Here is a 24,864-nt window from a genome sequence, read left to right on the forward strand (position 1 = left end):
TCATGTGGCTCAACCTAAATACTTTGGACATTATTATGGAAGTTGCTCAGGGACTAAAAAACAAAACAACACAAACTTTAGTGGAGCAGATTTAATTTCCCTGAGATCATAGTCCATAAATTATACAAAAACTGTCTACAGAACAGTGGTTTTCAAAGTTTACTGTGCACACAGAGCAGCTGGGGATTTTGTTGAGAATGGTTCCCAGCAGGTCCGTGCTGGGGTGTGAGTGCATGTTTAACAAGCTCCAGGGGAACGTGGACACTGCTGGTTCTGGAACACACGTTGGAATATCCACACATCAGACATTTTAAGGAGAGGTAGAGGCATACATCAGAGATACTGTGGCCTGGTTCCCGACCACTGCGATAAAGTTAAATATTGCAATGAAGTGAGTCAAATGAATTTTCTGGCTTCCTAGTATACATTAAAAATTATGTTTATACTATACTATAGTCTATTAAATTTACAGTAGCATAATGTCTAAAAAAACAATGTACATACCTTAATTAAAAAGACTTTATTGCTAAAAAAATGTCAACCACCATCTGAGCTTTCAGCAACTGTCAATCTTTTTGCTGGTGGAGGGTCTTTTCTCAGGGTTGCGCAGGGTCGTGGTTGGTGAAGGCTGGGGTGGCTGTGGCAATTTTTAAAAATAAGACAAGGAAGTTTGCCACATCGGCTGACATTTCCTTTCACTTGAACACTTACCAGGCCACTGTAGGGTTGTTAACTGGCCTGACTTCAGTATTTTTGTATCTCAAGAAATAGAGAGAGGGCCAAGGAGAGGGCAAGAGATGGGTGACCAGCCAGTTGGTGGGGCTCTTGGAACACATACACTTATGGATTAAATTCACCACCTTATAAGGGTGCGGTTCATGGCACCCCAAAACAATTATAACAGTAACATCAAAGATCACTGATCACACATCAACATAGCAAATATAATGAAAAAGTTTAAAATATTGGGAGAATTACCTAAATGTGACACAGGCTCAAAGTGAGCAAATGCTGGTGGAAAAATGGTGCCAATAAACTTCTCAACACATGGTTGCCACGAAATTTAACTGGTTAAAAAAAATAATAATGCAGTATCTGCGATGCACAATAAAATGAAATGCAATGGAATGAAGTATGTCTGCATAATATTTCTCTTAAAAAAACCCCACATGAGTGTGGACAATAGCAAAAATATTTCTTTACTCTCTATATGAAGATCAACCCTGGTTTTCATTCCCATTTATCTGGTAACTGTAAAGCCTTAATAAATTTATAGGCTTTATTTAACCTCAAAAATAAAGTGCTAGGATTTCAAAAATTTAATAATGACTACATTAAAGAATGTCTAAGAAACTTGCCTGTTTCTGAGTGCACAGAAAAATAATCTTCGGAGAAATTCAACTGCATTGCATAAACCCTTGATTACTTATTGTCCTTTGAGTCTAAGCTCTATGCCAATTTGGTGTGCTCCTTAAGGGCCACACCATTTTGTATTATATTTTGCTTTCCTCAAAAGCACTTAGCACTTCACAATCACAACACTTCATAAAAAGTTAGTATTTTCCTTGTAGCTAGATAGGAGAAAGGACAATCTTCAGACATCCAATTAATTATCTTAAACATTTGGGCTTAACCCATACCCAACTTCTAAAACTAGAGAAACTTTTTTTTTCTGCTTTCATACAATACATTTACAATTATACGTGTGTTGGTTGAAAACAAGAGTAATTTCCCAGTGGACCAATGAAAAAGAATGAGAGGAATGTGAACTTCGGTAGTTTGCATGAGGAAACGAGAGGGGGCTCCAATATAATTATTATTAACAGGTGACATTATCCAAGTAGCAAGAATCACACAAATGCTTCCTTGTGTTTTTGTGCTAACCTTCACTCTGAGCCTACCAGTTGGACCCTGGCATGCTACTTTTGTAATGACCATTAAGCCTAGGCCTAGGAAAAGGCATTTCCCTGTAGATCAGTGTGTAGCTCTTTTGTTCTCAGGAATGATATTAAAGTGAGAGAAAAGAAATGACTTTCAACATAAGACACTGTAGTTAAGTCTGTCTCATGAGGCATGGCACCTGACTCTCTTACCTGCATGAGATGCTCCTCTTAAAGGCATTCCTGTACTTTGTCTTCTCCACTGTGTTCTACCATCATCCAACCCATGCAGCCTAATGGAGCCCTGGCTTCCGGGAGCAGTTCATGCCTGATATCCAGGGAGAACTAGCCACACTGACAACCTCAGCTCTCTGCAGAGCACAGGGCCTCCGAAGCAATAGACACAGGGGACAGGCTCCATGAACCTGCTTCTCCTATTACAGAGCGTGACTGCCAAGATCTAGGGAGAAGGTAATGTTTCGGGATCACATAATCTTAATACTTCAAACTGAGTTAGCTATCAATAAACACAACCAAGTCTCTGGCTTTGACTTGAATCCAAACCTCTATGTCTCTGAATGATCCTTCTTCTACCTCCATGAGGAAGTGCAAGTGTTGCTTATTAAATACAGGTTTCTGGGCCTCCCCTGGGCCCCCAGAACCAGTGTCTGGGGGCTGAGGCAGCCGTGTGATCTTTCCCCAGCCTCCCAGGTAGAACCTTGTTAGGACTTGAGAAAGGTACAGGCTAATTTCAATAAAGCGGCTTATTCAATCTCTAGGCTTCTGATAGCACAAAAACCCTTGGTTTATACAGTGTGACACGAAGCCTGTGTCCCAGTGGATCACTTTGTTAATGGGTTACCCTGTTTTTACTTAGCGGGGGGCCTATCACCTTCTGTTATCTCACCACCACCTTCCCGTCCTGAAGCTGGTAGTGTTTCCCCCTGGAAAATCTGAACCCCACCGGCAAGGTTTGAAGAGGAGACTTCTACATAAGATTTAATACTTTCCCCTTTGACAAGGCTCTGACTTCTGATCACCCTGCAGGCTGGACCTGGGAGTCTCCCAACAAAGCACACCTGCTGGGGAACCACCCTTCCTGGCTGCTGTCCCTTCCTCATGGCCTCAGAGTTGGTTTCTTCTATCCCGTTCCACTCTACTCACGTTTTAATTTGTCACTCCCACCACCGGCACCACCATAGCGGGCTCTGTTGAGTGACATTAGGAAAATCGCCACGAGGGCCAGGACAGCCCCCAGGCTGGGGGGCCCACAAGGGCTCACCTCCTGCGCTAGCCCGGAGAGGAGCGGGGCGATGATCCGGCCCACGGCCGTCACGGACTGCCCCATGCCGATGACCGTGCCGCTGGCCTGCGCCCCGCCCGCGGCCAGCTGCAGGTCGGTGATGCAGGTCCTGCCCACTGCGGTGGACACGGCCAGCAGCGAGGAGCAGAGCACGGCCACGGGCACGGAGCGGGCAGAGGCGTGCAGCAGCAGCAGCAGGCAGGTGAGCGCGCTCGAGTGCAGCAGGAGGGCGTGGCCATCGTGCCGGTACAGCCGCAGCAGGGGCCCCAGCGCCAGGCCGGCCAGGGCGCCCAGCGCGCTGCCATAGCTGATGAGGTAGCCGGCCGCCCGCGGCCGCACCCCGAAGCGCTCCTCCAGCGCCAGCACGAAGTTACTGTAGTAGAGCATGACCGCCACTGCCATCAGCAAGCGCACGGCGAAGATGTCCCACATCTCGGAAAATATCAGGCTCTTCATGTCGCGCAGTGTGGACGCGAACTCCAGCCAGGGCGGCCTGGCAGGTCTGGTGCGGACTGTGCTCCCGGGAGGGGTGGCGGTTTCCTGCCTGTGACCATCTCTCCTTCCCCAGGGTGCAGAGTTCCTCCTCGCTGGCTGGCCTTTCTCTGCACTGGAGAGCTTCGCTTCGCACCAGGGAAACAGCCAAACCAGACCTGGTAGGACGGCATGGGATCTGTCGGTTGCACGCCCGGACTCGCAGGGTGCCCGCAATCCGGGGGAGGAGCACGTATGTGCAGGAGATTTCTATGCTGTAGTTTTGTATTAGTACATTTACTAACCTCTTTGAATCCAGTTTCTAACCATGGCCACAGCTACTTCTACTCCATTTTGATGGTAGAATTCCACTCTTCACCTTAGAAAAATTCTATACCTACAAAATGTTCACTTTTTTTGCCGGCTCAAGAGCCCATGATGGTTTCCTGTATCATGGGGTACCGAAATTCTCATGCTGTATATTTAAATTCACTACCTTTCTAACTCCGTGCCTGTCCACCGTCTTGCCTCCCCATCCGTCCACCCTCCCATCCACTCCCCACCCACACTGCATCACATTCTGAGTAGTTATGCTTCTTAAATGCTAAGGCCTGTGCTAAACAGTAGGAATATATTAACAAGACAAGGCCTATAACATCCCTGCCCTCAAGGAATTTAAGTCTAAAAGGGGGGTTGGACAAGTAAAACACAGCAATTGGATTATAGGTGAGTACTGTGCTGGGGGAAGCTCACTCTGTGAGGAGAGGCAGCCGGCCTTGGCTTGTGGGAAGAGGGGCAGCTTGACACCAGTGACCTGTCAGGAAGCACCTGCTTGGCTCTGCCCCCTGTCAGGGCCCACCATGTGCTTTTGCAAGTCACACCTCAAAATCTTTTGGGGTACCATTCTCACAGACCATGATGTATGACCTTACAGAGCAGCCCAATTCCTACTCAGATAATCCTACTTCCACCCTTATGACTGGTGCATTCCTGCCTCGGTCGTTTTATGTTATCCCATGCCATCCAAATAGAAGGACCTACTGCCAATTCATGCCCCCAAATTTCTTGAAACTGAATTCCAGCTTGCCATTCTAGGACATTTTTTCCAAACTCATTCTGTGGAGTTTTCGGTCCTTCCACACTTAAATTCAACTGGACCATGGCCCTTCAGACCGCTTCATGCTGTCATGTTTTCAGCAACCACATCTGTGTGTGTGGTTTCTCCACAGTCGAGGGGGACTACTCGCCAGGGACTAATTTATGACAGAAAACTTAACCACATGAGAATGCAGGCCTGGCCTTTCTACCACTTCTTATCTTTGAAAGGGCCCTTAGACGTTTTACACAATCTTGATAAAAATATGAAAGGGCTATTGCCCCGGTGGACTGAGACCAAGAGTATAATTAAAATAATAAAAATGATAATGATGACAGCAACTGATGTTTACTGAGCATGCAGTATTCTTGACGCAGCGGGGTGAACTGCTCGCATGCAAGACCTCCAGGGCTCGCCCTAGTAAGACTGGGAGTGTTGTTATCCCATTTTATGGATGAGTAAACTGAGGCAACTCGCTCAAGGCCCACACTAAAAAGTGGCACAGCAAGAATCTGAATCCAAGTCTGTCAAACTCCAGAGTCTAAGTTCTTAACCAAGAAATCAGAAATCATGCCACAAAAGACATAAAAGAGGCCCTTCTCAGGCAAAGTGGCCTATCAGAATGAGGATATGAGAAGCTGAAGGGGTAAAAGAGGTTTAAGAAAACAGCCAAAGTCACTGAGGGGAAAAAACGCAATACACTGTTCACTGCGCTGGAAGGCAAAGCCCAGTGTGAGACACTGTCCATTGGCCTGCCCCTATCACTCTCCTCTGCTATTCTCTGCATCAGCTTGGCCTGCTGACCTCTAAATTTCTTAAGAATGCACAAGAAATCCCTATTACTATTTTTAGCCATTGCGGTTGAGAACACTTGTGGCTGAACTATCCCTGACTGACTCAGATCCATTCACAGGCTTAGGTGAGGGCATGATATTAAACAGCATCATCGCTGGAGAATCCAAAACAGAAGCCCATGATCACAGTCTTCGTTTATACCCTGACTTCTGACTTGGAGAGCTATCACATTCATCACATTCCTTCATGTGGGAAGGTACCTGGCCACACCAGCCAGTCATGGGCTTCAGGTATTTTATCTAGATTTGCACTAATCCGTCAGACCTCACTTCCCAGCCGAGGTTACAGGTTAAACTTCTGGCAGGAGATCATAAAGTATTCGTATGACAATTCACATTGAACTCCTGAGCTCTGTTTCCTGAGTGTGATATCCTAGCTCAACATGGAATCCATCATGCAACCTGGAGCCTTGAATACAAAGACTAAAAAAGATGCAGTAGAGTAGGCTATCATTAAATTTAAGGAAAACTGAGTAACATGAACAAATCCTCTTGTTTCTGAAGTTGTTTATCTAAGGCTCAGGAAGGTACCAGTCTCTAGGCAAAGAGGTTTATCCTCTTGGCTTTAGGCGACTGGCCCTGCTTCCAAGGAGTTCATAGTTCAGTAAGTGTTCTTTTATTCATCCAATGTTATTGAACATTGGCTTTATGCCTGGCCAGTTCTGGGCAGGAGTGACAACGGTGAGAAAATCACTATCCTGTGGCATTTAGTTTCTAACAGAATGTGTGGGGAGGTAGGGAGGAGAGAATATAAGCAAGAAAACAAATGGATAATATAATTTCAGAAGTGCTGTGAAGAAACCGGAGTTATGTGTAATAGAATCATCAGGAAAAGCCTTTCCAAGGAAGCAAATATTTGACACTCGAATGATAAGAAAGACCCAGTAGGGTGATTCAGTGGGTTAAGCTTCTGCCTTCAGCTCAGATCTCAGAGTCTTGGGATGGAGTCTTGGGATGGAGCCCAACATTGGGCTCTCTGAATGGGAAGCCTGTTTCCCCTTCTCTCTCTGCCTGCCTCTCTGCCTACTTGTGATCTCTCTCTCTCTCTGTCAAATAAATAAATAAAATTTAAAAAAATTAACAAAACAAAGAAAGACCCAGTAAAGGTGTGTGGGAAGAATGTTGTAGGTGGGGGAAAGAGCAAATTGCAGTGCCTTCCTGTGGCAATGAGTCTGGCATGTGTGAGGCTGACCAGGAAGCCAGTGTGGCTAGAGTACATGGAAGGGTGGGGGGCAGGGCTTGCCCATCCACATGCTATATGAGACATATACATGCTTTAAGCATGATGGGAAGACATGGGCAGGTGGTCTGCAGCAGGAGACGAGGTGACCAACTTTGAAAAATAAATCTGCCTATTCGAATGTAAAGGGGATTAAGAGTACACGTATCAGGATGAGCCCTGAGTGATGTACAGAACTGCTGACCCACTAAATTGCACACCTGAAACTATCATAGCAGTGTAACAACAACAAAAACTCTGCCTATTTTAAGAACAACAAAGTGTAAGGAGATAAAAGTAAAGCAGGTAGATGGGTCAGTATGAATGCATAAACCAAACAGCCTTCTTAGGATGAAACGTCAACATACCAGCATTGAGGATGAAGACAGAGAAACAGATGAAGGCTGTCAGATAAAATCCACCTTCTAGTTCCGTAAGATATCCACCAACCATGGGGCCCAAGATGAAGCCCACACTAGATGCCGCATTGAATTGTCCAATTACTAGTGGCCGTTCTTTCTCTGCAACCAGATCAGAAAGCAGAGCCCTTGAGATGGAGAGGGTATGTTTAAAAATACCTGCAAGGGGATAAGAAACATGCTCTGTAACATTTTTCAGACCAAAAGAATCTTGGATGTGAACTTGCATTTCATCTCTATCACAGATGGAGTTCTGGTCTCCATTCTCTTTGAACCTCTAAGGTTTGTACTTTCATCCCACTGTGACTGGACTCCTGATCTAGCCCCACAGTCCTAGTTGGCTACCTTATTCCTGGGAGTCAAGCCCTGCATCCCCTGCTTTCCCACCGTCCACACTGACATCCCAGTATCTCCAGTTTTCTGTTAGCCAAGTGCAATTCGTGGTCACTTCTCTACAGAGATGTATCATTCTTCATTCATTCACTCAGTGAGTAAACATTCGTGCATGCCTACTGTATGTTCAGCATTAATCCTGACCCTGACCCTGAGAATAATGCAAGGATCAGAGAGCAAAAAACCCCACAAATGTACCTCTCTTCATAGAGTGTGTGTATGTGTGTACATGGGTACAGGTGATAACTGCTAGAGAGGAAGAGAGCAGGGAAGGACAGGGAGTGAGGAAGAATATAAAAACATGATGACATGGTCATCTAGACACTACCAACTGATTTTCTCCTAGCAAGAGGTTTATGAATTGGTTGACTAAACAAACTCAAAGGTGGGACATGACTTAATAAGAGATTAAAGTGTATATAGCAGCTTTATATTCCTCATACTTCTGCTGATGTATTTGACTTGTCTGCAGCCATACCCCCATATGTTGAATAAACAGACTGAGGGGTTCTGGTATCGTATGCTGCCCGTCACGCTGGCAATACATGGCAGCAGTTCAGTCAGTGTTGCTGGCGGGTCGGCCTGCCGTGCTCCTAACTCTGATGCAACACAATGGTTTCCAGTGATTTCCTTGAAAGAAGTATCACTCTGTACATCTCTCGGCTTGCACCCTGCTCCTGGGTTCTATATCCAACTGGGTGTAAACATTTGAGTGGATATTTGCCTGATAACCAGCCTCTATGGGAAGCAAACTTACAAACCTGTCTTAGAATTAGACACATTGTCTCTAGATCTATTTCCTTTAATGTGAGAAAGGACCAGGCTGGAAGATGATTCGTAAAAGGCCTAGCAGAGATCCTGTAATTATTTCTGAAATGATACCGATGTTGAGTTCACCTTACATACCCGGGGAAGGAGGACTGTGGTGAAGGTGACCCAGACTAGCTTCCTGTTACCTTCTAGAGGCTGGGCTAGGGGATAGAGAGAAGAGGGGAAAACCATGTGTCTACCTCTGGTACTTCAAACTCTGTCAGGCTCACCTTCAGATCCAAGGACCTGAACCTACATGACATTGTACAGCATAACCCTTGCAAGGCTCCCCCAGGGCTCCCTCATATTCCTGGGCCAACCAAACACTGTAGAAGTTCCCATGGCAGGAGAGAATTTTATGTGTAGCTCTCCTGTTATCCAAGAGTAAGACATATGTTAGTGGAACTATCACTACTCAAAGCAGGCTCATTTCATATTAAATACAAACATTTTAATCTTCTCTATAAATTTCAACCTATTGTATACAGGGCCGATTACTCTGTAGTTCTTTAGAATTACAAACAGCCTTAATGCTGAATGGTGGAGTATATTTACACACTGCAACTCAAACCAAGCATGTACAATAACTTTGACTCCGAATGCACATAGAGCAGCCATCAGTTGGATTTTCTGTGGGGCGGGGGGTGAGTTAGGATGATAGCTCAAATTTAAAGTGAAGACCTTTGTAAGTATTTTCAGGTTTTTGAGTTAAAAGAAAGGCAAAGCATGAATTTTCAAGGGTTAACTCAAAAGACTTGGAGAGTAAGGATGTATGTCACAGAAATGGTGTGAAAATCCTAAATGAGCTGATCATCAACCATATGTTAAAAGTACTTATTTTATGCTCTGTTCCTTTGGGACATTGGGTGTAAAGGAACAGCTTAACTGACTAGGGGCAGAGGTCCAGGGCTGCAAACTTGTCCACCAGGGCAGCTGAGTCTATTGGTGCTCTATTGAGTCAAGGGAGAAAGAAACTGAAACTCCAGGGTTCTAATTGAGAAAGGCAAAGAGAGAACAAAGAGCTTCCACAGGGCCTCCCTACCCACCACACTAGGATAGCAGTCAACAGCGGCAGCTCAAAGAACGGACAAAATAAAAGCCATTTCGAAAATGTCAGGAACATTCAAGATCAGTTTAGAAACAGAAACTAACCCAAGAGCCACGCCATCGTCATCCTAGTATCTCCCCCGACCAGCAGTAAATCCCCCGGATTTACGGGAGGCTGCCGGAGAGCTACAGTGGGAGATCTCCATCTGAAGTCAGGAAGCCCAATTTTAAAACCAGAAGTTGCCCAAGGGGAAGAATAATAACCACAGCGCTGGCCAAAGACATTTAACAAATTCTTACTGACTGAAGGTAGAGAGAGCGATGGGAAGGAGCCAGGTCTGTGCAGTGGTATAATGATTCATACTGACAGGGAAGGCTCCAGGCCCCGTCATGGACAAGCTCTGTGGCTGTGCTCATCTGAGCAGAGCCTGACTGATACCAAGTCCTCCCTCAACAGCAGCGTCTGGTGTTCCAGTTATAATCGCTCTTGCCATTATTCTCTCTTGACATAAGCTGTAACCAAGAAGGGACCAACAGGAGAGCCTGGGCAGCTCAGTCAGTTAAGCACCCAACTCTTGGTTTTAGCTCAGGTCACGATCCCAGGATCCTGGAATCCAGCCTCACATGGGGCTCTGTGGCTCAGTGCAGAGTCTGCTGGAAATTATCTCCCTCTCCCTCTGCTCTTCCAGCTGCTCATACAGACTCACTCTCTCTCAAATAAATAAGTAAATTCTTAAGAAAAAAAAAAAAGGAAGAAAGAAAGAAAGAAAAAGAAGGCACTGACAGGTAAGGTGGTCTCTCTTTATACATTTACAGACAATTGTTTTATTTTGAATGAAAACACACCCAAGGGCAGGAACTTACCCACAGGGACTCTAGCCAGGGCAAACAGGAACACATTGGTAGATGCTCCAAGAATCAGATAACCAAGGGCGCTGAACAGAATGCACACCAGCAAGGAAGACCGTCTTCCAACCACATCACTCCAGCAGCCCTGAAGAAAGCAAAGAACACAGAAAGTCCTCTGACCCCCACCTTTAACCACCACCACCATGGAGATGCCCCCAAATGTGACCAAGATGTGATGCCAGATGGGAGACAACTTACCACCAGTGTGCTGGAAAAGAGCTGCAGAATGCCATAGGAGGAGCCTACAAAAAAACATCAGTAACATCAAGAAAATCAGCTGGACCCGTCATGAAAATGGATCAATGTAATAATAATTACACAGATATTAACAGGAAAACATTAGGGGAAAAGAGCCATTTTTAAAAAGGAGATATCCCCCCCTTTTTTTTCAGTTGGAAGGGTAAAGCAATACAATTTTTATTAAAAGACCTTCAGGGATGCCTGCGTGGCTCAGTTGGTTAAATGTCTGCCTTCAGCTCAGATCATGATCTCAGGGTCCTGGGATTGAGCCCCGCATCATGCCCCTTGCTCAGTGGGGAGTTTGCTTCTCCCTCTGCCTGCCGCTCCCCCTGCTTGGGCTCTTTCTCTCCTCCCTCTCAAATAAATAAATCTTTAAAAAAAAAAAAAAAAACCTCAAAAATTGAAGGAAGTAGGAGAGAGACTACAGCAAGGGCTGCCCACAGTCTCTGAGAGAGGCTTCTGCTCTGTAAGGATGCATACCCCCAACTGAGAAGACAGAATAGAGAGTACTCGGGGAATAGAAATCCAAATTCTACAAAAATTCTACTAAGTCTAAAAGTTTCTGTATCCTCTTATATGCCTCTAATATTCCGGTTTTACGAACTGCTTTAGTTTTATAAAGAACTGACAAAATTTTATAGAGTGCCTTTACCTCCATTATAGCACATAACATGTCCCTTCTGTTCTTCACAAAAACCCTTGGGCCACTGTGGGGGCTGGTATAATTCTACTTTCCAAGGGAAATACAAGTCATGGCATGCAGGACTTACCAAATACTGTGTCCACCACAATCTCCCAACATCTGCTTATCTAGCTTGTGAATAGTCAAGGGCTGTTAGTCTTTTAACAATTCCTTAATAATTGGCATAGTCCTAAGCCCTGCTAAGCCCTGTCTCTTTGGTAAATCAGGGACTTTCAGATGGAGGTTCTATGCTGCACAGGCAGAGAAACCCTACAACCCCCAAAGATGCACTGGTGGTGGTCAAGGCTCACCCTGAGACCCTTTGCTGTGTGAATTGATTTCTGTAGATTACATTTCTTTGGTTCCCGCAGGCAGGAGTTTGTACCTACCCTTTGACACACACAGCCAGCTCCTTGGAGAGGCTCAGGGAGGAACTGTGATGTAACTGGTGGTGAGGGCAAGGAAATGATGCTAACCCTCAACACCTCTCTGAACACAGGTAGTCTAGGAAAAGATGAACTATATTCACTCCAGGGTAACATTCCTAAGTATTCTAAAAATTCCTTTTAGCCCACTTTGAATTTAGCTTTGGATGATATTCAGCTATCAAGACTGATTTGTTTTTAGGTTCTTAGTCCAGAGGATTGAAAATTCGGTGCTCTGAAATGTACAATATTAACTACTTACCTACTATTCCAGCAACTGTTGGACTTGCTCCAAGAGACTTGACATGAAGGCTCAGTAAAGGGACGACCATGCTGACACCAAACAAATCCTAGACAACAAAACACTGATCAACTCAAATTAGAAACTGATGCTTTGGTGTTCTTAAAGTAGTAATCCTAATAACAAACTGATTAAAAACATAAACCAATATCTAATTTTGAGGAAACAAGAAATCGTAATTCTACAGTATGCTATACCCATCAGATTAAACTTATCAAAGAATCAAAATACAATGTTTTAACAGTTGCTACCTATAAATGCCTGACCACCATGACCGAGAATCATTGCGACTTTAGCTTCCTTGTGATTGATCCTTAATACTCAAGGAGGATGTGCTATAGAAGTTTTTCCAATAAAAAACAAAAACAAAAAATGTCTGTGTGTAATGAAGTAGGAAAGGAGGCAGGGATAATGCCTATTTCTTTCTCTCTTTCTTTCTTTATTTCTTTCTTTTTTTTAAGATTTTATTTACTTATTTGACAGAGAGAGATCACAAGTAGGCAGAGGCAGGCAGAGAGCGGAGAAAGCAGGCTCCCTGCTAAGCAGGGAGCCCGATGTGGGGCTTGATCCCAGGACCCTAGGATCATGACCTGAGTCGAAGGCAGAGGCTTTAACCCACTGAGCCACCCAAGTGCCCCAATACCTATTTCTTGACAAAGCAGCATTTGCTTCATAATATGAATTTCCTCCTGATAGGGAAGGCAACTAATCTGTGGCTTATAGCCTTAAAAATAATACCTGAAAAGAAGGTCTCAGCAAAGCAGGAAGGAGAGAGAAGGATGGGGTACTGGGGAAATCCAGTGTTCTGTAGCTAAGTCAATGAAAGTGCAGGCACTGGGGTTACACAGAGAGTTCTAAGTTCCAGTTCCATTACTTACTAAGCATGTGTGCTTGGAAAGTTACTTAATGTCACCAAGCATCAGTGCTGTCATCTGCAAAAAATGGTAATAATAACACCTGTCTGGTAGAAATATGAAGTCCATTAAAAGATGTAATGATTGAGACAGATCTAACACACAACAGCAGTTCAAATATATTTTCACTTTTCTTCAGTCCTAGGGATAAGTACTGATCCTTTCTGCTAGGTATTCTGAGTTAACAGAAGGATTGTTAATTTTTCCTTTAAGTTTTGTTCTCATCCCTACTTCACTTGGATACTTGCAACAACTGGAGTAGAAGGAAACCACATTGCACACACACAGGTTTCTTTATATTCAACTAGAATTCCTTTCCTTATAATCAATCTGGTTTAAATAGAAAGAAATGCATGAAAAACATTTTTTCTTTGGGGCCCACAGTTAATCTTCTGCTTGTCCCTTCTCCTGGTGGCTGTGCATTCACCTAATTTTAGAAACAGGAACCTCTAAATGTACTTTTCAGTGGCTCTTTTCCATGGTTACATCTTTAAATGGCCATATACTTACTATCTAGTGTTCTCAAGTAGTTCATAAATTTATACTACCTCAACTACAGCTTATTTTGATTTTAAGATTACTTAAATTTTGGGGGCTCTCAGCCTTCTTTCATCAGCCTACTGATGTACGCTATCACTTAAAAGACCCCAAATACATCAGCAACCTAATGAATTTTCTGCATCTTTCAGAAAAGGAAACTCAATTGTCCAAAAAGATTTCTTTTTCAAAAAATTCCCAGTATGACTTGTTATTTAACATTCAAGTAAAGGATGGGAGAGAAATAATTAAGTAGGCTGCAATTTACGGTAGGTAATAAGAAAACAGGCTCAAGAGTAATAACTGGTGATCAGTATTATTTTAATGCTTTGTGAGCCTGAAAAGGATTAACTATTTCCATGGATGCTGGTGTTCTAGAATTGTCTTTCAGGAAGTTGTGCTCTAAATTCGTCTTCCCCTTACCAGAAAAGACAACTCCTCTCTTGCTGTGAATCTGCATTTTCTTCAAAACCACCGGCTTTGAATGTATTTTGAATGTGGCAACTGGTCATGTGCTTGTAACCGTTTATAAGGAAATCAGGCGAGAGGGGACACTTAAACCTTTCATGGAACATCTACATCTCTCTACAAAAACTGATGAATACACTAAGAAGTTTCAGGATTTTCAGGGTAGGAACCTAAATATTTCTTGAACAGCAAACTGCCTCAGTAACAATGAATGAGACTTCACTACAGCTGATGAAATAAAATATGAATCTCTGTATCTGGAGGAAAGAAGGGATTGAAATCATAGGTCTTAGCACCATCTTACAATGCTAACCAAAAGGGGCCTAGAAGGTCCTCTTCATCTTCCTTCTTAAACAAATTAAAACCTGGAAGCCCAGATGAGAACTAAAAACAGAACATTTTGGCAAATGACTTCTTTAATCCTGTTTCCTTCCTCTCTTATTAATCTGAAACCATTTCCCCAAAAGTCTTAGGGGGTCTTTACATCTCTCTCTATATAATAAAAGTAATAACTAAGTTATGTATAATATTCCTTAGATGTTACCTAACAAAGAGCCATTAGATCCTACAAGGATATCCAAAGCTGCACATACTTTAATTGCTTACATTTTCCATTTTAAAAAAATCCCTACTCTCTTTTAACTTTTGGGAAATCTTACATTTTACCCTGAACATATTAGAGACCTAAGAACTCTCTTGAACAAATTATTACAATTTTACATCAGGCTTGCTAAATTATACTTGCTGTGTGCACAGTTCATACACAACACAGGGGATGTTCCGAATATTCTAATCTGTACTGAAAGATCAACTATAATGAATGGCCTGTGGATTCATTTAAAACATTCAAACTATTTTGAATTTTAGGTCATGTTGGTTTTTCTGAAGTCCCCATCTGGACTTTCCAGATGAGGGTTCAAATTCTTCTCATCTGGCAGAACCAGATAGTAGTACTGTCTGAGGGAGGGAGGCAGTAGCCGATGGACAGTCCCCAGCTTCTACCAGAGGGTGGGTGGCAGCCAACTCCCTTCGGAAATGTCAAGGACGACTCACCATCAATAGTTTTGAATTGCGGATGGCTGGAATAGAACGTGGAAGAGGCATCTGCATGCACTCTAAGACTGAACTAAGATTAAGGAATGCCAGGCTCTGACCTGAAGTGTTAACCCTGGGGGCTAAGCGAAGCAAGGTTAACCGGAGCCCTCCTGAGTGCCTCATGGTGTGGTGTTTACAGTGATTTGGAAAATGCTTTCATCATTGTCTTAACAACTATTAAGTCAACATTAAACCTTTACAGAAGGATGGTTACAGACTGATGGTTCAGTACCCAAACTCTAGTGAGGCTAATATACTGGAGAGTAGAGGTCTTAACCTGCATCTGGGCAGAAAATAGTAATTTCTCTTTGCCATGACCTAGGGCCTTTGCAAACTATTCAAGGCCCCCAAAGACAGTCTTTACCCAGTGACACTTAACCTGACCAGTTCCTTTTGTCCTCAAGATATAGTCTCAAGTCTCAGCAAAGAGGAAATCCTACTGAGTCCTCGTCCCAGTTCTCTCCTAACCTAGACCAGCTCACAACCAGGGCAACTAAACCGGGTCTAGACTTGGAAGAAGAAGAGTGAGTACTTGGATCTAGGGTTCCTGCAGATAATGGCCTATGAGCTACCAACACAGCGTTCTGGTAAGATTTTAAGTTCTTCCTGGCATAGACTGTGTATTACAGGGACTGGAGCTCTACAGCCCTGGCAACACAAAATGTTTTCAGAAATTCTATGAATAATAAATGGATGGATGTATGGATGACTTCTCCTATCATACATTCATCTTTCTAAGCTTTCCATTTTAAGTGGGGAATTCATAATTAATTGTCTTTATTAAACCAGGACACACACACACACACACACACACACACACACATCATGAAAAAGAACAAATCTGCTTAGCCCAATAAACAGTTTGTTGAAAGGCAGAAACAGGTATAATTCACTATGGTTTGCATTTTTAAACATTTCAGTCTATCAGGAGCCCTAATGAAAATGTGCCTAATTCTGCCCAAGTGAGGTCATCAACAGTGACTTCGCTGACCGGGCCTGGCAAAAAGGCCCGTGTATTCACTCCTACTATACCTACGGCCCTCAAACTTGCTCAGGAGCCCAGCTATCCACTCTGCGTGTTCTGTACCTTTCACAGCACCTAACACCTGGGGTCACCCTTGAGCCCGGGCTCAATCACACTAGACGCTGGTGCTGGGGGCGCATTAAATCGCAGGAGGTGCAGAGGAGCCGCGGACTAGACTCCGCAAGGGAGCAATGTGACCTGGCGCAGAGTGAAAGAGGTTTGGGGGCAAAAAGAGGCTTGAAAGGTAAGGAGGCACCACCAGGCAGAGATCGCAGGTTCCCAGCCCTCGCTGAGACTTCAACCACTCGGGCTTCAAGAAAAGAGTCACCCCCAATCGGGTTCCAGGTCCAGGACGCAGTCGCCCTTCGCTCCCAGCCCCCGCACTCACCAAGAAGCCCACCAGGTAAAGACAGAGCAGGAAGCGGCGGGCTCCGACGGCACCGGGGCCGCGAGCCCGCGCCTCAGCCCCGGCCCCCAATTCGTGCCTTGGCGTCGGGGTCGCCGAGGCCGGTCCCCCCGCGGTGGCCGGGCCGCGGCGCACCCCCGACTCCATGCGGATGGGTCGGGGGCGCCGACCTCCGTAGCCGCTGCCGGGCGGCCCCCGCCCGCTAGCCCCGCCCCAAGCGAAAGCGGAAGCGAGCGGCGTGCGCCTGCGCAGAGGGGAGCGCGACCGGGCTGCGGGGCCGTGGCTGCGCGGGGACGTGGCGGCCTCCAGGCGGCAAGGGGCTAGCGCGGGCCAGTTTTGTGATGGTAATGGTGATGCTGTCCATTTCCTTGGAGGGAAGACTGCTTCTGATGTTGGAGGTCGGAAGGGAACTGTGCTGAGCTTCACCACAGAATATGGGGCCGCCTGGGGTGGCGGCCAGCCCCGCCTTCGGGAGACCCACAGACTCAGGCCCTACTTGGCTCTGCGTTACCTGGAGGGGTGACTATGACCCCTTCCAACTTCATTCTGTCTGTTGGAAAAGCAGGCAGAAATAAGGTAGACTAACCTTAGCTGTGAGAATCCTGCAAATGCTTCTGGAGCCCAAGGGGAGGTTACAGTTTCCTGGAGTAATAACCCTAAACGCACAGTACATAAGCATGGTAAGTTAAATAATACACGTGCCGTACACAAGAGAAGAACACGATAAATAAAACGATACGGTGGCAAATGGTAGAAGAAAAGCACTGTCTCTGGGGTCGGGGTGGGGGGAAGATGGGGGGGTACTGGTGTCCTTTGGTAGCTTGGAAGAGGGGACATGTAGGCTGAAAAGATTGAGGAGGTATATGTGGCTGAAACTTTCTGAACAAACTTGAGTCATCAGAGAAACAGGCAGGAGTCAGGTTCATTCAGGACTTAAAAGGCCCTGGTAGAGCTTTAGGGTTTAATTCTAAGTGCAGTGAGAGGAGGTAAGCAGTGCATGACACCAGATGGTGTGTTATCAGTCATGTAGCACAGTGACTTGACACATGGTAAGTATTTAATATTACCTATGGTGACACCCCTCTTTTATTCAGGAACTTGTTTCAGCACTCATTCCTTTCTTGCTCTGGTATAAAGAGTCAGAGGTTTTCAAGAAAATCTCATTTTAATTGTGCAGGTTGCTAAATAACTACATCTGTAGGATTCGATCTTGCAGAGTTTATCATGTGAAAGTTAGGGTACTGTTTAGGAAAGAATGGGGTACTGAAATTTAGGGTGGAGATACATGGTTGGAGCCAGATGAAGCTGTCAATCTTGAACCCCCCAAGTCACTCTGAACCTCCTTTGCCACCAGAAGTAGTGTGTCCTCTTGTGTCTGAGGAAATTAGCCCTCCTGTGCTTAAAGTTTTTGTGATTAACCCATCTGAGGTAGGTGCCTTAAGAGGGGAATGCTCATGTTTTTCAAGACCCACTGAAACTACTCACTGTGTTGGCTCAGGTCATGGTCTCAAGGTCCTGGGATGGAGCCTGACATCAGGCTTTCTGCTCAGCAGGGAGTCTGCTTCCTTCTCTGTCTCAGCCTGCCTCTCTATCTGCTTGTGATGTCTCTCTCTGTCAAATAAATAAACAAACAAACAAAAAAAGAAAAAAAAAGAAAAGAAAGAAAAAGAAACTACTCCCTGTGTTCACAGATAAATAGCTAAGGTAAAAATCTCTTCTTGTTCCAGAGGGGAGGTAGACACTATGGCCTCTGAGGAAATTGTTTACACACCAAAAGAATTGAAAGACTCTGCTAATGTATAATCAGCATACCTTGGAAATGTATGGGGTAGAGAATTTAGGTGTGTCAGATTAAGGAGAGAAAAATATAACGCTAGATTAAGCAGAATTCACTGATATTGGTGCGCTTGCTAGAGATTCCAGATGTAATGCTTTAGGTTGGGGAGCTAGAGGCTAGAGGTGACTCTTCATAGTTTACTTGGTTGGTTGACTGATAACGTGGACTCCAAGGTGACTTACATTTAAGTCTTGGGATGCCAGATGTTTTCTGGCATAATATGAAAAAGGGGATCCAAAGCTTTGAGAGATAAGAATGTTAGAGTGGATTTATAGAGTATGACCTGCATGCATATCCCCCGAATATATTCCATTAAAAGGCCCAGAAGGCACTACCTTAATAAGGCATTGAGGACTATGTTAGTGGGAAGAACTCTTACATTCTTGCAAAGGCTTGTGATTGCTCTCTGTTTAGGCTGGGTGTAGCTATGGGTGATACGGCTTTTGAGGTGAGCTCCCTGGTTTAAATGGAGGTAATAAGATTCCAGATTATTAGAGGCCAGGTGGTAGCACTTTGACATCAAAGATGAGGTGGGCGCATTTATTGTAAAAGGTTGCATGTATCAGTAATCAGAACGCCTTTGCTTTCAAGGATTTTTGACTATGGATAATTGACTATAATATCCGTAAGAATGAAATAGTCTACTAGATGTTGTTTGAGCTATATAACAGAAAAAAAACCTCTAGATTGGGTACCCAGAATCCTGACTTGACTTGCCACAGGAAAATTAAAACCTCTCACTCACTACTAGACAAAAATCAATTCACAAACAGCCTCTTGATCTCAAGGGGAGTCTAGGTAACCTTAAAATGAATCTTGATGCATTTACATGAGTATGTACCATAAATCTTCCTCTATACTTTCCACTATGTATCCTGCAGCTATTACCAGAGTGGGCATTATGAAAAAGGAAATAGCCAGATCTTTGGAAAATTACTAGACGCTGGCTCCAGAGTGACGCTAATCCTTAGGGGCTCAAAATGCACTATGCCCCACCAGTAAAAATGGAACTGAACTGGTTATTCTCAAGACCATGTCTAAGATTCAGTGATTTGCTAGGAGTACTCACACGACTCAGCATATAGTCATAGCTAAGATTTATTACAGGAAAATGACACAAAGCAAAATCAGCAAAGTGACTTGCATGGAATGAAGTCTGAAGAAAAATAGGTACAAGCTTCCAAGAGTCCTATTCCAGTGGAGTCACACAATACATCATTAATTCTTCCAGCTATAAGTAGTGACACATGTGAAATGTTGTCTACCAGGGGAAATTGACAGAGACTCAGTACCTGTCTATCATGTAACTACCCTAAGCTACTGTGCAGAAAGGAGTTAACATAACAGGCCTAACTATCATCCTTTGAAAAAGTCTGCCTAAAATGTTTTTGCTTGGGACAGCTACATGCAAAAGAATGAAACAGGACCACATTCTTATATTTTACACAAAAATAAACTCAAAATGGATTAACGATCTAGATGTGAGAGATGCAACCATGAACTTCTAACAGAGGCAGTAGTTTTGACATTGACCTTAGCACAGTTTTCTAGATAGGTCTCCTTAGGCAGGGGAAACAAAAGCTTACTGTATTTACCTAGACATAAGGTTGTATGTGCACATTATAAAATGGAAATTAATATTGGGCTCTTCCAGAAACTGCAAATTGCATGAGATGGTGGCCTGACTCTGCATTGTCTCCTCCATCCCTCCATGGCCTTTTGGGAGTTTCTTACAACCAACTGATGGAGGAAGAAAAGTCCTCAGGCAGGTTTATAAATGATAAGCTGATAAAAGATATTCTGGTACCACATCAAAGTAGACAGCTATAGCACTACAGTACTACACAGGAGTGACTCTGAAGTAGAGTGGTGAAGGAAAATCTTAACATTAGTTGGAACTTCAAGTGGCACTTTGGTCACTTTGTCTGGAGTGAGAGATGGCCAAAAATAAAATGAAGTATTTGTGGGCAATTTCTAATAGGCTAGATGGAATAGACTTAGAAAATAAATGGCAAAGAATTCTACAGAAGAGCTATATGGCTGGATGTCTAAAGGGGCACAGGATGTAGAAGATATTTTTCTCCTGTGTGAATGCTTCCCATTGGATATCTACTGCAGAGGGCTTTAACAATCAGGCAGACAAAGGTATTGATTGATTGATGTTAGTGCCAAATACACATAAAATTTCCCTGCTATGTGATACTGGAGAAGAATCCTATCAAAATTTCTCTTTTCCTAGGTGGTATAATGTTAAATTTTTTTAGTAAAAGGTGCTAAGGGCACACTTCATGAGGAAGGAGCTTCTCTTCCAGATGAATGCGTTTTTCTCTCTTCTTGCTCCTGTGGTGTATGGCATCCAGAAGAGTGTGAAATACCCAGTGGTGCTTAGCTTCCAGCAAGTTTCAGTGGCATCCATGCACGCTGAAAATTCCTTTGGCATCCTAGCTGGTCTCCAAGTGAACCTGCCAGGTGCCCTAGCAAATAATTTCCTAGCCATTTCCACAGACACCCTGGCTGGTGGCTTTCCAGTGAGTTTCATGAGTGTTCCAGCTGAGGGCAAGTTACAAAGACATCCAGATTTGGTAGGAAGAAAATAAAACTGTCTATATTTGTAGACCACATGGTCATCTATATAAGAAATACTAAGGGATCTATAGGAAATCTACTAGAACCAAGAGTTTAATGAGGTTGCAAAATACAAGATCATTATACAAGTAACAATTTAGTCACATATCCTAACAACAGTTAGAAACTGGAGTTTAAGAAGAAAAGCATTAAGAAAACATTAAATATGGGGGCGCCTGGGTGGCTCAGTGGGTTAAAGCCTCTGCCTTCGGCTCAGGTCATGATCCCAGGGTTCTGGGATCAAGCCCCGCATCGGGCACTCTGCTCAGCAGGGAGTCTGCTTCCCTTCCTCTCTCTCTGCCTGCTTCTCTGCCTACTTGTGATCTCTCTGTCAAATAAATAAATAAAATCTTAAAAAAAGAGAAAGCATTAAATATGAAATACAGATAAATTTGATTAAAAAACGTGCAGAGAGATGATCCATTTTGGACCTATTGAATTCCAATGCTTTTTACTGGGCACAGCAAGCCTCTAACCATTATTTTATTTATGTCATTTTCACAGACCTGATTATACAGCTGGTAACCTTGAAAGGTGAGGTAATGTCCTTCCACTGCTCAAAGATAAAGCCAACTTTCTGGTTGCAAACAAGCTCAGTGTTCATCAGTTGTCTGTAAAAACCACTATGTATACAGAATCAGAATCCATGTGGGTCTGCTGCATCACTTCCATGGAACATGGAGGCAAGAGAAATTGGTGCAAACATGCTGATGTTTATGCTGCTTGTCATTTCATGAGTAATAAAGTCTTTTGTCTCTGATACAAGAGGTCCATGTCTTCTGTTGGCATCTGTGAAACAGTGTAATAGGCTAACTTAATTTTTAGATGGCATAAGATTAAATTAAACACCGAGCAAAGACCTGTACACTGAGAGATAGGGGAAAAAAAAAAAAACTGAGTTAGTGGAGAGATATACTATGATCATGGACTAGAAGACTGAATATTAATATATTATTCTCATTTATCATTAGAATGACTACAGATGAAAAGACGATACAAAGTGTTGGTGGGATATGGAATAATGAATCTAGTGGGAATGTGAAATGCCACATCCATTTTGGAAAAGAGATTGGAAATTTCTTTTAAAAGTTGATCAGCTAAACATACATCTACCGCATAAACCTCAGCAGTTACACTCTGAGATATTTGCCCAATGTATATGAGAACATATATCCAAAAAAGGTTTGTACAGAGATGTCCATACAAGCTTTATTTGTAGTAGCCCCAGACTAGAAGCTATCCATCAGAAGGTGACTTGCTAAACAAATTGTAGTAAATCCATACAATGGAGTACTACTAAGCAATAAAGTCTGTGAATTCATACTACAACATGGATGAATCTCAAAATAATTAAGATGACTGAAGAAATCAGATAAAATTAAATACATGTTGTAGGATTCCATGTATGTGAAGATTTCACAGAACTCTGTTCTCATCTCCAATATATAAAAACCTTGGAAGTTGCAACTGTCAATCTTACATTAAGTAAAAAAGATGGAGAAACTGAAAACCAACAACTTTTAATAGATCCATCTGAAAATTGAGGTTTGGAGAGTGCCTAATACAGACGATTACTGTGAAGGTCAGCTTAATGGGAACAGAAATTGCTGGTACTGGCAACCAGTAGGAACACTTCCATGGTAATTTTAATGCATTGCTGGAGGCTGAGAGTGGACTGAACTTTAAGAATCTAAGGATTCTTAGAGTTTAGTCTTAGGGATCCCCATACTCATGGTATTTGCCGACAGAAGCTTCACACCAGATTCTCATGGTGAAGATTTGAGAAAAGTAAACATTTAAAAGTGAAAATTAACAGTTTTGAGATACACAAACTTCATTTTCTATGACAAAGGTTTACTCTTGAAGAGAAACTACCAGAGTCTTATCTGACCTGAAAAAAGACAATTAATTCCAGCACCCTCTAATCTTTTTATTTCACACAAAAGAAAAAAAACTAAGGTATCTTCTAAAAGTCACAATCCAAGGACTTCGAACTCACTAAAACAATGAGATTTAATCATGAGGTTATAGAATATCCCCCCTTCCCTACAACTGAAGAAAATATCAATAGAGCTTCAGTATAGTAACAGTGCATTACAACTGAGAAAGATGTAAAACAATAGACTCTATTTAAGAAGGACTTTCTAAAGAAAGCAGGGAAGGATAAACAAGGGAACTGGAGGAAACTGAAGCTATAAAAATATTAAGTGTAGCCTATAGCTATAAAAATGTTAAATGTAACCTAACTCCTAGCAATATTAATATAAAACCTCACATTAAATGCCTAATTACTTGTGTTTCTGTTCCCCAATACATACATGTCTGGCTTTGAGCAAAAATTTTACAACCCAGTAAAGGGCAAAAATAAGCATTCTGAAAAGATACGCATCAGAACCAGACTCAGAACAGGTCTTGTAATTATAAAAGGATTTAAAGTAACTACGATTAGTACGCTAGGGCTATTATGGAAAGTAGACAACATGCAGGGACAGAGAGACAATGCAAGCAGGGATGAAAACTCTAAGAAGGAATCAAAAGGAAATCATAGAAATCAAGAACACTGTAATAGAAATGAAGATTGCCTTTGATGTGCTAATCAGTAAACTGGACTCAGCGCAGAAAAGAATCCTTGAGTTTGAAGATAGGTCAGAAGAAAATTCCCAAGCAAAAATAAAATACAATGAATGTTTTTTTTTTTTTAAAAATGTCAAGATATTAAAGATCTGTGGACAGTTTCCAAAAGTATGTGATATACATAATTGAAATACCAGAAGAAGAAAGAGAATTATTTGAAGTAGCAATGATCTAGAATTTCCCAAAATTAATGACAGAAACTATACCATAGGAAGCTCAGAGAATACCAAGCAGGATAAATACCAAAAACCCTACAATGACCTGTATATTCAAAATACAGAAAACCAAAGAACAGCACCAATATTCAACTGGATCTAATTGACATTTATGAAATACCTCATCTAGCATCAGCCTTCATCTCAAATTCACTTTGATATTCACCAAGAGAGGCCACATTCTGGGCCTTAAAATAGACCTTAACAAATTTAGAAAAATAGAAAAAGTAGACATAATGGAAAAACTAGAAATCGATAACAGAAAATTATGAGATTTTCAACACCCTTGAAGATTAACAACAAACTTTGAAATAACACATGGCTCAAAGATGAAGTCTTACAAGAAATTTAAAAAATAGTTTTGGGCTACCTGGGTGGCTCAAGCAGTAAAGCAGCCCGACTCTTGATTTTGGCTCAGATCATGATCTTTCAGATTGGCTGAGTCTGGTGATGGGCTCCCCACTCACTGGGGAGTCTGCTTGAAGATTATCCCTCTCCCTTTGACCCTTCTGCTTGTGGTCTCTCTATCATATAAAAAAAATTTTTTTTTCAACTAAATGAATTGTGAAATGCAACAGTTGCCGCACTCTGAGGGAAATTTATTACATTGAGTGCACATATCTGAAAGAGGAAAGATCTGAAATCAGTAATCTAAACCTATGCGGAAACTAAAGGAAGAACAATTTTAATTTCTTTCTTTGGGACCAAGTTTTCTAATATGTATCACGGTCCTTCTTCCCAAAGAACTTCCTTTAACAATTCTTAAAGTGTAGATGTGCTGGCAGTGAATTCTCTTTTTATTGTATGACTAGCCTTGATTTTCCTTCATTTTAAAGGGTATAGAATTCTGGAATGGCATGTGGGTTTTACTTTTTCCAGCACTTAAAGCATTTCACTCCATCATCTTCTGTCATGTTATCTAATGAAAAGTCTTGCTATAACTCTTTTTCCTCTATGGGTAATTTGAGTTTTTTTCCTTGGCTGCCTTTAAGATTTTTATCTTTGTCTTTGGTGTTCAGCAGTTTGCATATGATAGACCTACTTTTTTTTCTTCCTATTT

At 42.7% G+C, this 24,864-nt stretch overlaps 2 protein-coding genes across 5 annotated transcripts in view; one reads left to right on the plus strand and one right to left on the minus strand.

The window, feature by feature from the left end:
- Positions 1 to 76: 76 nt before the first annotated feature.
- Positions 77 to 16,718, minus strand: MFSD9 (major facilitator superfamily domain containing 9). 4 transcript variants are annotated; one of them, XM_082747166.1, is made up of 7 exons: positions 16,476 to 16,718; positions 12,011 to 12,098; positions 10,600 to 10,643; positions 10,357 to 10,486; positions 7,192 to 7,401; positions 3,163 to 3,833; positions 77 to 363 (listed from the first exon to the last, which is right to left on the minus strand). In XM_082747166.1, the coding sequence occupies exons 1-7, from the start codon at positions 16,638 to 16,640 to the stop codon at positions 334 to 336; spliced, it is 1,338 nt and encodes a 445-aa protein (XP_082603292.1). In that variant the 5' UTR covers positions 16,641 to 16,718; the 3' UTR covers positions 77 to 333. The 4 variants fall into 4 exon arrangements, with proteins under 4 accessions (XP_082603292.1, XP_082603291.1, XP_082603290.1 ...); XM_082747165.1 differs by having other exon boundaries at positions 77 to 3,833; positions 7,192 to 7,344; XM_082747164.1 differs by having other exon boundaries at positions 77 to 3,833.
- A 36-nt stretch (positions 16,719 to 16,754) lies between these two features.
- TMEM182 (transmembrane protein 182) overlaps positions 16,755 to 24,864 on the plus strand; it is an 80,359-nt gene continuing 72,249 nt past the window's right edge. The window contains exon 1 of the mRNA XM_082747169.1: positions 16,755 to 17,173. Coding sequence (XP_082603295.1) covers positions 17,102 to 17,173 — 72 coding nt within the window. The 5' untranslated portion in view covers positions 16,755 to 17,101. The remainder of the gene's footprint in view (positions 17,174 to 24,864) is intronic.

The sequence above is a fragment of the Mustela nivalis genome, assembly GCF_964662115.1.
Source record: "Mustela nivalis genome assembly, chromosome: 8".
Lineage (NCBI taxonomy): Eukaryota > Metazoa > Chordata > Mammalia > Carnivora > Mustelidae > Mustela > Mustela nivalis.

Coding starts and splice junctions, on each gene's coding strand:
- MFSD9 (XM_082747164.1), bottom strand. CDS start 16,640: ATGGAGTCGGGGGTGCGCCGCGGCCCGGCCACCGCGGGGGGACCGGCC. Junction 12,099..16,475: donor TTTACCTGGTGGGCTTCTTG/GTGAGTGCGGGG, acceptor TTTGTTGTCTAG/GATTTGTTTGGTGTCAGCAT. Junction 10,487..10,599: donor TCTTTTCCAGCACACTGGTG/GTAAGTTGTCTC, acceptor TGCTTTCTTCAG/GGCTGCTGGAGTGATGTGGT.